Source organism: Tachypleus tridentatus, chromosome 13, assembly GCF_004210375.1.
Source record: "Tachypleus tridentatus isolate NWPU-2018 chromosome 13, ASM421037v1, whole genome shotgun sequence".
In the NCBI taxonomy this organism is placed as follows: Eukaryota; Metazoa; Arthropoda; class Merostomata; order Xiphosura; family Limulidae; genus Tachypleus; species Tachypleus tridentatus.
The window spans coordinates 195532256-195545642 of NC_134837.1; the positions used below are offsets into that span (position 1 = coordinate 195532256).

The 13387-nt window shown below is 35.6% G+C and overlaps 1 protein-coding gene across 5 annotated transcripts in view; it reads left to right on the plus strand.

Annotated features, from left to right (window-relative positions):
• LOC143237832 (uncharacterized) overlaps window positions 1-13387 on the plus strand; it is a 247443-nt gene that overhangs the window by 136557 nt on the left and 97499 nt on the right. For all 5 annotated transcript variants that reach the window (XM_076477475.1, XM_076477476.1, XM_076477473.1 and 2 more), the window contains 2 exons: window positions 1819-1944; window positions 2802-2884. In XM_076477475.1, coding sequence (XP_076333590.1) covers window positions 1819-1944; window positions 2802-2884 — 209 coding nt within the window. The remainder of the gene's footprint in view (window positions 1-1818; window positions 1945-2801; window positions 2885-13387) is intronic.

Consider the following 13387-nt stretch of genomic DNA (forward strand, 5'->3'; position numbering starts at 1 on the left):
AAAGAAGCTTCTGATAAAGTGTTGGTATCACTCACCACTTGTCAAAGCAAACACAGCATAAGGAGCACCTTTATAATTTTGCGCTTTAGGTATCCTAAATATTTTTCTCAGAAACGATTTTATCGTGACTCCAAAAACAATACGTACCGCAGCAAACACAACTGCTGGATTTTGAAAACACCTGCGAAAATGATAAATGATTCTAGTGAGTCATAAAAGCCCATTGTGTAGCTTTGTGCTTAATTCCAAAAAAATACAAGGTATAACAAACAGTGAGGTAGACGTTTTGCACACAGCGGTTAAACGAGACGAAAAGAAATGAAAAAAATCTCTATCAAACCATATTTCTACCTGAGAATATAACACTATTTGCATTTCTGATGGGAAACTTATATTTTTATTATCAGATGTATTGCTTATTAAGAGTATCACTTTACAAACATTATCTTGTTAAATGGAAGGCTGCATAATAGGTTATCTGTGATGAACCCATTGCAGAAATTAAACCCTAAATATTATAGTTAAAGCTCTCATATTACCATTGAGCCATGTTGGGGAGGAACAATAAAAAAGTATAACATCCGGTGGTTTATATGATTGAAGATTTACTGGAATATTTGCTGGATCAGTGGGGTATTTGTTGGAAGAGCGATTACAAAAAAAAACAATTAAACAGTACTGGGTTTATTTGTTTGTTTGTTTCAATTTTGCGCAAAGCTACTTGAGGGCTATCTGCACTAGCCGTCCCTAATTTAGCAGTGTAAGACTAGAGGGAAGGCAGCTAGTCAGCACCATCCACCGCCAACTCTTGGGCTACTCTTTTACCAACGAATAAGGGGATCGGCTTTCACATTATAACACCCCCACGGCTGAAAGGGCGAGCATGTTTAGTGTGACGGGGATTCGTACCCACGACCCTCAGATTACGAGTCAAGTGTCTTAACCACCTGATCATGCCGGGCCTAAATAGTATTGGGGCGGACATTGTTTAGTGGTCATCGGGCTCGACATTCGCATTCTGTCACTGCCATAAAAAATAAAAAATTGTGCTCCACTATCGAGCCATTGTAGAAGTAACAGTTCAATCCAAAGCATCAATCAGACAAGAGTAGCCAAAGAGCTAGCTGTGAGTGTTGTTAACTAACTACCTTCCTCATTTCAAAATATAGAGATGGCTATCACAAGTTACTTTCGTGTACCTTGTTGATAAATCAGTGAAAGAAGCACCCCAGTGGCACAGCGGCAAGTCTGCAGACTCACACCACTATAACCCCGGTTTTAATACCTGTGGTGGGCAGAGCACAGATAACCCAGTGTGTAACTTTGTGCTTACCAAACCAACGGTAAAACAAACACAGTATTCTTATCCAACCCTAAATTAGCTTCATTTGTTTTGGTTGGAAGGATGAAGTGTGTTTGATACAATTGACAAGTCATGGGATTACTCGGATTACAGAACCGAAAAAAGAGTAAACAAGCAGAAGCACTTGGAGATTTTTTACCTTTATTAATTAATTATATGCATTTAATGTAAACAAATCTAAATGACTGTGTAAATTAATTTGGTGAAAATGGCCTATTTTAATATTATTTTGTTTCTAAAGCTAAATTAATGTAATTTATGTTCCAGACTGAACACAACGTTCAGTAATAATGAGATACACGTCAGATGATGTCCTACACAAAGATTTCTTTGTAATTCATGAAATTGAGATAGATTGTAAAATTATTTTTTTTAAATATATTATTATGGGTACAAATAAACCTTGAGCGTGGAAACAGTTATAAATTTCTGTTGAATTTTCTCGTTTGTTTTAGAATCGAAGAACTGTTTGATACTTGGGTGTTCACACACCTGTAAGAAGTTGTCGCTTGCTGGTTACATTTGCACCTGTCCCACTGGGTACCAACTCGGGAATGATTTAAAAACTTGCGCGAAATCAGGTACGTTGTGATAAATATAATTGAATAAGAAAAAAAATACATACTCGTACAGTAATTATCAGCATTCCACGACATCAAATACAAATATTTCCACAAGTAGGTTCATTTTTGTAAATTACTAATGTTTTTATTCTTTTAAAATATAAACAGAACTGTTATCGAATGATATTAGAAAATTTTCACATTGTGTTTTTTGTACTAATTCTCTTTTTAATAAGAGCAAAATGTTAGAATGCATCTGAGGATCCATAGAGTTTTCGCGTGGTAACCGCCAAAAATCAAATAAAATCTCGTGTGCGCGTTGTAAAGGTTCCAATCAAATCTCACTTTCAGAGAAGAGTGATCTAATAATTGGCGGTGGGTGGTAGCACCCATTTCTTTAGCTTGTCTGTTTACAGTCAGGTACAACTAGCGCAGATAGTTTGTTTATTTAACCGCTAGAGTGCCAAACTACACAGTAAACTAAGGATGTTCTGTCCACCAAGAGAACTGGGCTGTGTGTTTTGGCGCAAACTTAACACTGCGTCACTGAGGGACGCACACAACACAGTCTAGTAACTTTGCGCTCATATCCGAAAACTTGTTACTTATTAACGAGACGTACGCAGTATAACTGTTTCTCTGGAAACTTAACTGAAAATATCGATACAACAATGATAACTCGACATCACTGATTAACAATGATAACTGTTCCAATGCGAAACTTCGAAATGTTGAAATATTTACGTGAATGTTATTATACTCTAGGTTCAGTATTATTTTCACTTCACTTTAATTTAATAAAGAGTAACTAAAAATAAAACAATCGTTGTTAGATAAGGCCTTTTCTTAGTCTCCAATTTCTTTCCTTGTTACAGGAAGAACAAGGTATTTACTCAGCTTTAAGCTAATCAACAGAAACTTTGAACTCCATCGACGGAAGCAAAACCTTGAGTCTGCGGTAATTAATTTTAGTTTATTTAGTATTGATTCCTATAGGGGATACGTGAAGCTTTATATATGTTTGAAATGTGTGTCTATATATGTTAATATTTGTGTATTAATACGTAACCTACATTCATAATTGTCAAACTTCTTAATCTGATGTTCCATCTTAGTATTTGTTAATTTAGCCACGTATACAACTTAAGATGTTAATTTTATTTGGTTAATGGGAAACACATATAAATCACTGATAAGTATTATTATTTCTACGCAGCTTTCAAACAAGGTTCCTGCCTAATGAATCTTTTGTGTGTGTGTTCATGCAAATTTAACATCTAATTTATCTTACTTTTGTATAGAAGTGGGGAATTTTGTATTTCCGAATTTCTATTTCGTGTTACAGCCCTCACTCTGAATTTTATCAGACATTCAAAAGGTAGCTTGAAATGCTACGCATAACGACCTCGCCTCTTATCTGAGAAATCAAACGTTCGGGTGATAAATAGGTCTGTAACGTAGAACTTGAAAATCAAAAGTAATTAGCTGTATACACTAAGGCATTCAGTTCTAATGCTAACCGATGTTACTTCATATTTTATAGAGTGGAATGGTTATCAAGTGACATTTGGATCAACTACTAAAAAGGTGTTGTTTGATTACTTTCCAAGAGTTACCAATTTTCGAAACAGCCAGTGAATATTCAAGTTGTTTTGTAGTGTTTACCATAACCACCATTAATGTTCTGGAAGGAATGATGTCATAAACCATTTGGAAATGAAATAAACCATATACCCCAAGTATAATGTGAAATAATAAAAGAACACACTTGAGGCCTCTTGAGGCCTCTTCCTAACTTCCGAGATTTATCTACAATTTTTTATTAAGCCTAATTTTTCTTTAAGAAAACACCTCCTCATTCACACTTCCCTAACTGACGTGAAAAAATATTTTAAATGTGGACAAATTACGTGGCTCGTGATAAGCCACGCCACACTGGCTGGCATACGAACAATAATATATCAAGTCTTGTTTGTTGTTGTTGTGTACATTTTAAATAAATCTTTCCTTTTATCGTTTTTTATTCTCCAAATTTTTAAACAAGTGCTTAGCGTGAAAATTCGTGAACAGCTGAAGGGCATTGAAGTGTTGTTGCTTTGAGTTGGATTTTTAAGATTGGAAATTATTTTCTGAAGTTCGCTTTTAAAAAGAAACGAATGAAAAAAATGTCAGGCTAATCACTTTTGGAATGTATTAAAAATGGCGAACTTCATCTTTGTATAAATATATATTTATATATAAAAGAGACTTTCGAATTCTTTTAATTTTTTTCCACTATTTAGCTGGTAATTTTATGTAATGGTGTGCCGTTTAATCTCACCAAAGTGTCTTTATATCAGATGAAACGCATACTATTCAGCATTGTGAACACTGCTAAACACTTGTTTTGTAGGTAACGTAATATACTAGACTGAAGCATGGATTATTTAATGAAGAACTGAAAGAAATGCCGTTAGCAACCTTTCTTCAAATCATATATGTATATGGCCCAGTATAGTCAGGTGATTAAGGCACTCGACTCGTAATCTGAGGGTCACGGATTAGAATCATCGTCCCACCAAACATGCTCGCCCTTTCAGCTGTGAAGGTCAATCCCGCTATTCGTTGGTAAAAGAGTAGCCCAAGAGTTGGCGGTGGGTGGTGATGACTAGCTGCCTTTCCTCTAGTCTTACACTACTACATTAGAGGCTGCTAGCGCAGATAGCCCTCGAGTAGCTTTGCGCGAAATTCAAAACAAATAATTGAATATATGCATGTTGTTCACGTTACGAAAAATAAAACTTAAGGCCGTCTCGCAAAATAAACATTTACATGTTTTAAAACCAGACTACGATTAGTTTTATTTGAGAGAATAAATTATTTTGTATGTATCTTTTAGTGGTTACTTCATTGGGTCACTTATGAGCCCTATTTTGATATGATTTCGTAACAAAAATGGTAGCTAATCGTAAAAGAAAACTTGACGAAGAAAACCGGCAGTTTCATGATGATTAGACTGCGCAATACTGTTTTGTCCAACAACAAAAGAACGTGATTTCTCTGCTGTGTCATTCAACAGTAGCAGTGGCGAAGGTATCCAATATAAAGCGTCATTATGAGTCGAAACATAAAGATTTCCACAACGTTGTCGGTGATGAACAAACAGCTCGAATTGAATCTCTGCGGCGGTCGCTGGATCACCAGCAGAGCGTTTCTTCAAAGCAGTCAGCAGATTTAAGTGCAGCATGTGAGGTCAGTTACGATATTTCGTTGATGACAGCGAAATCTAACCAACCGTTCACTGATGGTGATTTTGTCAAGCAATGTATGATTACTGCATCGGAAAAGTTGTGTCCAGAAGCAGGAAGCAGTGGGAAAGCTACAGACGGTGGCTTTGAATCGCATGACAGTTCAACGAAGTATTTCACACCTCTCAGCAGACGTGAAAAGACAGCTTACAAATAAAGCAGCCAACTTTGTCTACTTCTCTTTGGCAGCAGACGAGTCGACTGACATCAGTTCAACAGCACAGCTACTAGTTTTTGTTCGTGGTGTGTCGTCATCGTTTGATATCACAGAGGAACTAATCGGCATGGATGCCATGAAGGGTCAGACAACTGGGTCTGCTCTATTCGAGGAGGCAGTACCACTGTGTAGTAGTGTTTTATTGGATCTCACGAAACTGGTATGTGTGACAATTGATGGAGCACCAGCCATAAGACCGGAGAAAGTAGTGGGCTGGTAGCACTGTTGATGAAGCATCGAGGAAAGCAGAACAGATGTTGGTGAAGTTGCATTGTATTATTCACCAACAGAACCTGTGCAATAAGTAACTTGGTTTTCAGGCACTGATGGCACTAGTGGCGAAAACCATTAATTTCATCAAATCACGAAGGCTCAATCACCGTCAATTTCGAAGTCTTCTTGAAAAAATTGATTCGGACTATGGTGACCTTGTGTATCACTGTGAAGTACGCTGGCTGAGTCGAGGGAAGATGCTCAGAAGATTCTGGGAGTTGATTGATGAGGTGATAGAATTCCTCAGAAGCAAGAACAAAGACACAGAAATGATTTCCATGACTGATCCAGCATGGCAAGCTGATTTGGCCTTTCTGGTCGAAATGACACAACAATTTAATGATCTGAATTTGAAGTTCCAAGGCAAAAATCAGCTTGTCTGTCAGCTTGCAAATCACGTCTCAGCTATCAGGACAAAGTTGCAGTTGTTCCGGCAGCAAGCAGCATCAGGCAACTTCGTGCACTTTCCCACTTTTCAGTCACAGCTACAGAAGAATCAGGAAATTGACACACAAGTTTATGTCGGGAAGCTAGATACCTTGATTCAATCCTTCAACTCACGGTTTCATGACTTTGACCAATGCAGATTGTTGATGAAACGTTTTGCTGATCCGTTCAGTGTGTCAGTTGATGACTTGTCAGCAGAATATCAGCTCGAACTTACTGATCTCCAGGCATCTGATGGACTGCATGATATTTACCGAGAAAACAGTTTGGTTGACTTCTACAAAACGTTGCCTGATACATTTGCTAATCTGAAAGAGAATGCACTTGTCCACACCAGCATGTTTGGCAGCACGTACTGCTGCGAACAGGTTTTCCCGCATATGAAACTGAACAAAAACAACACTCGCAATCAGCTGACTGATGATCATCTGGAAGCAGTTTTGTATCTTTCAACGTCAAACATCAAGCCGGACATTTCTAAGCTCATTGATGACATGCAGCACCATCCATCGCACTGACTTTGTGACAGTTGTCGTATCATAACATTTCTTAGAATAATATGCAAACTCTTTGATGTAATCGTTATTTTTGTGTTCTTAAATGTGATGTCCATTTTGTGTGAAACAACTGTGGGACGATTTTAATCTTCACTTTTTTGTGGCCCCCAACGGTTACGTGAAGTCTGTTTGTGGCCCCTAACTCAAAAAGGTTGTGCACCACTGGTATATACCTTGAAAAATATTACCAGTTATCCTCTCATGTTTATGACATGATACGTTCATCAACATTGCAACAGGACTAGCATGATCAGGTGATTAGGGCGCTGGACTTTCGGTCTGAAGGTCATGGGTTCAGCTGTTGGAGCGTTATTATGTGACGATTAGTCCTATTATTCGTTTATATAACAGTTGGCTGTGGGTAATGATGACTCTAGCCTCTTATTTCTAACTTAGGGAATGATAGCGCAGATAGTTCTCGTGTAGATTTGCGGGAAACTCAAAACAAACCAGATACAACTGAGAAAAAGTCTCGGGGAACTTAACCCTATCTGGTCTATAAAACCAAAATCACAAAAATAACAACAAGAAAGTACTTTTTTAATATTTTCATTACCAACTTAGGAGGTCAAGCGTGCTGAGCTGCGTATTGCTTGAATTGTGATATGTTCCTGAACATTCTCTGAACTTTTGGAGTTGAGGAAATTACAACCGTGACAGAATACTCATTAGAAGTATCCATTAGTGTTGCCGACTAATTACCTTTTTCTGTACCGTTGTGTAGGATGTTAATACTAAATATAATCACAGATAATTTATTTAGCCAGTTTTAGCATTATGTCACATTTAGTTAGAACGTTGTTAATAAATAAGTTAAAAATTACTCATTAGGTTATATTTCTACCAAATTGGCCAGGTGGGTTAAGGCGTTCGACTCGTAATCTGAGGGTCGCGAGTTCGAATCCCCATCGCACAAAACATGCTCGCCCTTTCAGCCGTAGAAACGTTATAATGTGAGTGTCAATCCAACTATTCGTTGGTAAAAGAGTAGCCCAAGAGTTGGCGGTGGGTGGTGATGACTAGCTGCCTTCTCTCTAGTCTTACATTGCTAAATTAGGGACGGCTAGCACAGATAGCTCTCGAGTAGCTTTGTTTGAAGCTCAGATACAAACAAACAACCTCTCTAGTGTTACACTGCTAAATTAGGAACGGCTAGCACAGATAGCCCTCGTGTAGCTTTGCGCAAAATTAAAAAACAAACAAACAGCTTAACAAATCACAGATATTAATGTATTTTGTTGTATGCAAAATACATTAATTACAACAGCATATACAGTACCCAAAACCACTTCCTCAAAGTTCATGCACAAATACTCTAATATACAAATAATACCAGGTAGACTTCTATATAGTACAATAAAATATTTCGATAAAAAATGGAGAAAAATGAGTTTTTATGCGAACTAAACAAGTATTGCATATATGATGAAGAGAGTCCTAAACACCTCTCCCCGATTAATTTATACATTAGATCATTAAGTTAAAATTAAGTATAAAAAATAGCAATAATATATATATATATATACACACATACTAGTGTTAAAATAAAACAGGCCACCTATGTTCTGGACTTAGATAATCTGAAAGTACAATATACATGGACATTGCCCTGAAAAGGGCCTGTGTTATGTTTATCACTCTGACCCCCATGTATCAACTTTAAATATACTAACAAGTCCATTCTAACAATGAAAAGGAAGGATGAAGAGGTCTTATACCCTACTGGGTATACAAAAATGTATATACTCAAACAACTATATAGAAAAAGAGAAATCACAAATATATTACTTAAAACAGTCAAGGGGGAAGAGGTATGTATGTAGGCCATGTGAATTAGTTTGATTGGTAATATGGAATTGGAAACGATATTTTATCTAAAGTAATATTGTTGTATAAATTAAAAGTGTTTTACTCACCTGATTTGAAACTACAAAACAAAATGATAGTTTGGTGACAAATTTTAAAAATAGAATTTATAAAAATATATAATTTGTATATCTATACTTATTTATATCAAGTAACCCTATTAGGTTTTTCCTTAAATATTTATTTCTATTATTATTTTTGTATGTCATTTTATTCCCAGTACGATCATTATGAAGTATCCAAAGGTTATGTTTCGTTTTATCCTAACTTTTATGTTATTAACAATGATGTTATGTTTCTTTTTATCCTAAGTTTTGTTTAATTAACAATGATTTTATGTTTCGTTTTATGCTAAGTTTTGTGTAATTAGAAACGATGTTATGTTTCGTTTTAGCCTAAGTTTTGTGTAATTTGATGTTATGTTTCGTTTATCCTAAAATTTGTGGAATTAACAATAATGTTATGTTTCGTTTTATCCTAAGTTTTGTGTAACTAAGAATGACCCACACAAAGGATCGAAAAGTCATACAAGTAAATATTTTAAGAACCTACTTATAATCAGTAATTTCTTTAGGTATAATTATATTTCAGAAAAGTAATAGTGGTCCCTATTAATGTAGTGATCTTATCGAATCACGTTTTCTTGTAACATAACAGCACAGTCAAATTTAACGAGGGAATTTCGTGTCTTGTTTGAGGAAATTTATTACCTTTAAATAATTTCATTTCTAAACCTAGAGGTTCAGTTCAAAATCGGTGTCTTCTAAAATATGACAATAAATGCAATGGCATAAGAAAAGGAATTACAATGCTGCAAATTTATATAAAGTTCGTGGTACTAAGTGGTACATCTGCTGTAGTAGTTTAAACCATCAGGATCATCATTATTTAAGAGAAACTTTATTGTATATTAACAGCCGGAGAACCCATTTGTTCTGTAGTTTTATTTTACAGAAGGTTCTGAATACCAAATGAGTATTGTCGTTCTAAAATCTGCTCCTCACGACAACGGTTTGAGAGAGACCAAAACAAATGCTTGCCTTGTGATTAGGTAGCCTAAAGGCTAGTGAAATAAATTATATATGTTTTTAAGAATTATTTATAACTGATTCGTTTTACTTATTGATGTTTTTCTTTTGTTTTCAGAGAATCTTTTATTTGTGTCTAAGCCTAAATTGCACAGATTAATAAGTTTTATTCCTGTCATTCTGTTATTTCTGTTCGTTATTAGCAAAAATATTAAGCAGTTTACGCAACGATAGCTGTCTCCCAGGAATATCTCTCGTTTCATGCCCTCTGGTGTTTGAGCAGCAAGCCTGAGGTATTAAATTCGGGACTCAGTCCCTGCGGAGAGTAAAACGCAGATAATCCATTTTGTAGCTGTTCGATTAAATAAGTAATCAAGAAACGTTTGCGTGTAAGAGAAGTTTGCACGTCCGTTATTCACATTTAAACCCGGCTATTAAACGCTGTGCATACTTAAAAAGTTTATTATTTCTAACTTGTGAAATGTTTATTACAGAGAAATACACACGTAGATATAAAATAGCCATGCAACTTTTCGACCTTTTACTTAAGTCATCATCAGGGGAAAGAAAATTGCACATCCATATATTTACTTACCTAATATATATCACTATGAAAAGGTCGGACAAGACAGTGATAAACGGCGATAGAATAAAACGTGAACGACAGAGGAAATAAATAGGCTTATATACAGCATAGCAGTAGTGAAAATAGTGTAGAGATTGCAATTACGCCATACAACAATTTCAGGGTATTTTGGCAAATGAGTAGAAATAGAATCTTATCTTGGCGTAAAAGACAGTGAACTAGGGAAATTTGTTAAACAACAACATGAACAAGAAAGAGAAGAGACAGACAGAGCAGACGAGAAAGTAAACTCACGGAAATTGGAAGTTCTGGTAAAGAAAAGTTAAACATGAAGTTAATTGTTGTAGCAGCGAAAGACCTAACGATTAATACGTTAGAGTAAAACTGACAATTTTCAAAGATATAAGAAGTACAGTTTATTCCGTCAAAGTATGGTTCTAAAGTAATTGAACCAGCCCGAATGCACTTTTAAAAAAGAAACAGAATATATCTGAAGTGAGAGGACCAGACGATTACTGGAAGAACAGTTATAGCGCTTTAGTAACTCCCAGTGTAATTGTAAATTAATTATGCACTGAATACTAGTGTAATAAGAATAGATAAAAGTAATTCAGCTTGTCAGTTGAGATTCCAAAGCTATTGAATATTAAGTAGACTTTGACAAGAAGAAGAGGACTATATAGTGTTTATGATAACCCTATCATCTTTGTCATGTAAACAAAAAATTGTTGTGCATACGTTTAATCAATTTGAATATATATGTATATATTTTTGGAATAAAAGTGGAGTGCGTGCTGTTCGTTTATTTTTGAATTTATCACCAACAGATCAAAGACACCTACTGAGGAAGACTCCTCAGCTCAAAACCCTTATTATTCAAACTACTTACCACATACACTAGTGTGTGTAATATAAAGAATAATATTAATTTGACACATTAGAAAATACAAGATTGAAATAGTGTTTAATCACGTGAAGCGATAACACCAAAAAATGAACCAACAATATTATTGACTATTTACCAACAGTACAAATGGGGACGAAGAAATAATTTTAAAATCTTTACTTTTTCGTTTCGTTTTTATTATCGTTATTGGCTCTAATAATTATAACATTATTTTAATCTTGTATTCTCTACTGTGTTCAATTGTTGCTGTTTTCCTTTAACTGATGATGACGTAAGCGGAAGGGTAAAACATTGCATGGCCATTTATATATATGTCTATTTTTCTGTAATAAACATTTCGCAACTTAAACGTTTAATTTGTATTCCATGTCATTGTGGGCCTGACGTGCCCTAATAGTTAGTTAGTGTGCCTCATTTGTGAATCTAAGGTGTTAGATTCACGATTCTCGTCCCTTTACCACAAAATCGCTCCCCGCAAATTGGGGTTTTTTGGATGCGTTATAAGAGTGACGGCCAAACCTACTATTCGGTTAAAGCGGCCCAACATTTGCGGTATGAGCTGTTGACTAGTTACGTTTTCAGTTGTCTGAGAGTTTAGCATCATGGACAAGTATGTACAAATAGCCCTTATGTAACTTTGCATTAGTATCCGAAACAAATAAACAAAGCTTTGAATTATGTTTGTGTAACGATCTGAAAATAATAATTAAATTACTTTAGCTGATTCGTGGGCTAGCATGGCCAGAAGGCACTTGACTCGTAATTCGAGGGTCGCGGGTTCGAATCCCCGTCACACGAAACATGCTCGCCCTTTCAACCGTGGAGGCTTTATAATGTGACGGTCAATCCCACTATTCGTTGGTAAAAGAGTATCCCAAGAGTTGGCGGTGAGTGGTGATGACTAGCTGACTTCCCTCTGGTCTTACACTGCTAAATTAGGGACGGCTAGCGCAGATAGCCCTCGTGTAGCTTTGCACGAATTTCAAAACAAACAACAAACCAATTCGCCGAAACGTGCGCGTATTTGCCGAGAAAAAGAAATACAGGGTGAACGAAAATGAATACACCAGAAATAAAGCTGAATAACTTTATTGTTGTTTGAGAAAACAAAGAAAATTGATAATAATAGAAGTACTAGGATTGTAAGTTATAGTTTTAATAACTAAAGCACTTCTACACGTTTTTTATTATTCGCTAAAAGTAGTCTAATTTTGCGTTCAAATTCTGAAAAAACGTATTTTACAACACAACAGTAGAGATGGATAAGATAACATCACGAACCCGCTGTTTCAAATCTTAAAGGAATTTTGGTTTGTTATGACAGACTTTTGTTTTCAAAAAGTCCCAAACGTGAGGGTTAAATTGGGCGAACGAGTGGGCCATTTGATCGGTCCTCTTCTACCAATCCAACGGTGTATCTGCCCTGAACCAACAAGAGGGAGGGAACCCCGAATTCTGGTGATATTACTCCAAAATCTTACTGCTGAGCAAGTGAAGGCACAATATATGAAATTTATTGGGCTTTCTTTTGGTATTTGTGTTGCCAACTGCTAACAATAAAATATATATTATGCCAAACGCTAATAACTTCATGTTTATTAGTTGATGTTTCGTCTATCTCTTACGTGACTCCGTTGTTCTAAATTACGTGTTTTGGAATTAATGAGGCTCTTCCAGTGTAAAGTCATTATCACTTTCCACGTATTTATTAACGCAAGAGAAGAAGAAAAAACACCAAAAACAATCTAATGCAGTTTAACCTCAATCTAACAAAATAGAGTAATTAGGCCCATTTTATATGTATAATTTTAAATACATAAAATCGCGAAAAGGAAAATAACAGGAAAATGCAAATTACACAATTAAGGAAGCCTGTATCAAGACTATGTAAAGTGTCTCGATAATTATGTGAATTAAGCTTGAATGTATTGCTTTCTTGTTGCTACGTGCACGTAATGTGTCTTACAATTAGTCGAATAAGTAATATAGTGTTTAATCAACTCTCTCTAGAAGCAAGCACCCTAAATGACATCTTAAATATGTGAATAACAAACAACCAGTTATTCCAGAATATTTTATTAACATGTCCAATATTTCACTGACTGAGAAGGCAAGTTCTTTCTAGGGTTCACTTACTATTACTAGCCCAACAGAATCTCTTGTAATGATAGATAAGCCTCTGATGAAGTTTCTGGCTGGGAGCAAAACTTTATTAAGATGAGATGTGTTAAAGTTGATAATATGGAATATGGAACTAATGTCACTCATTTTTGTTTTTTTGCTGAGAGATGTA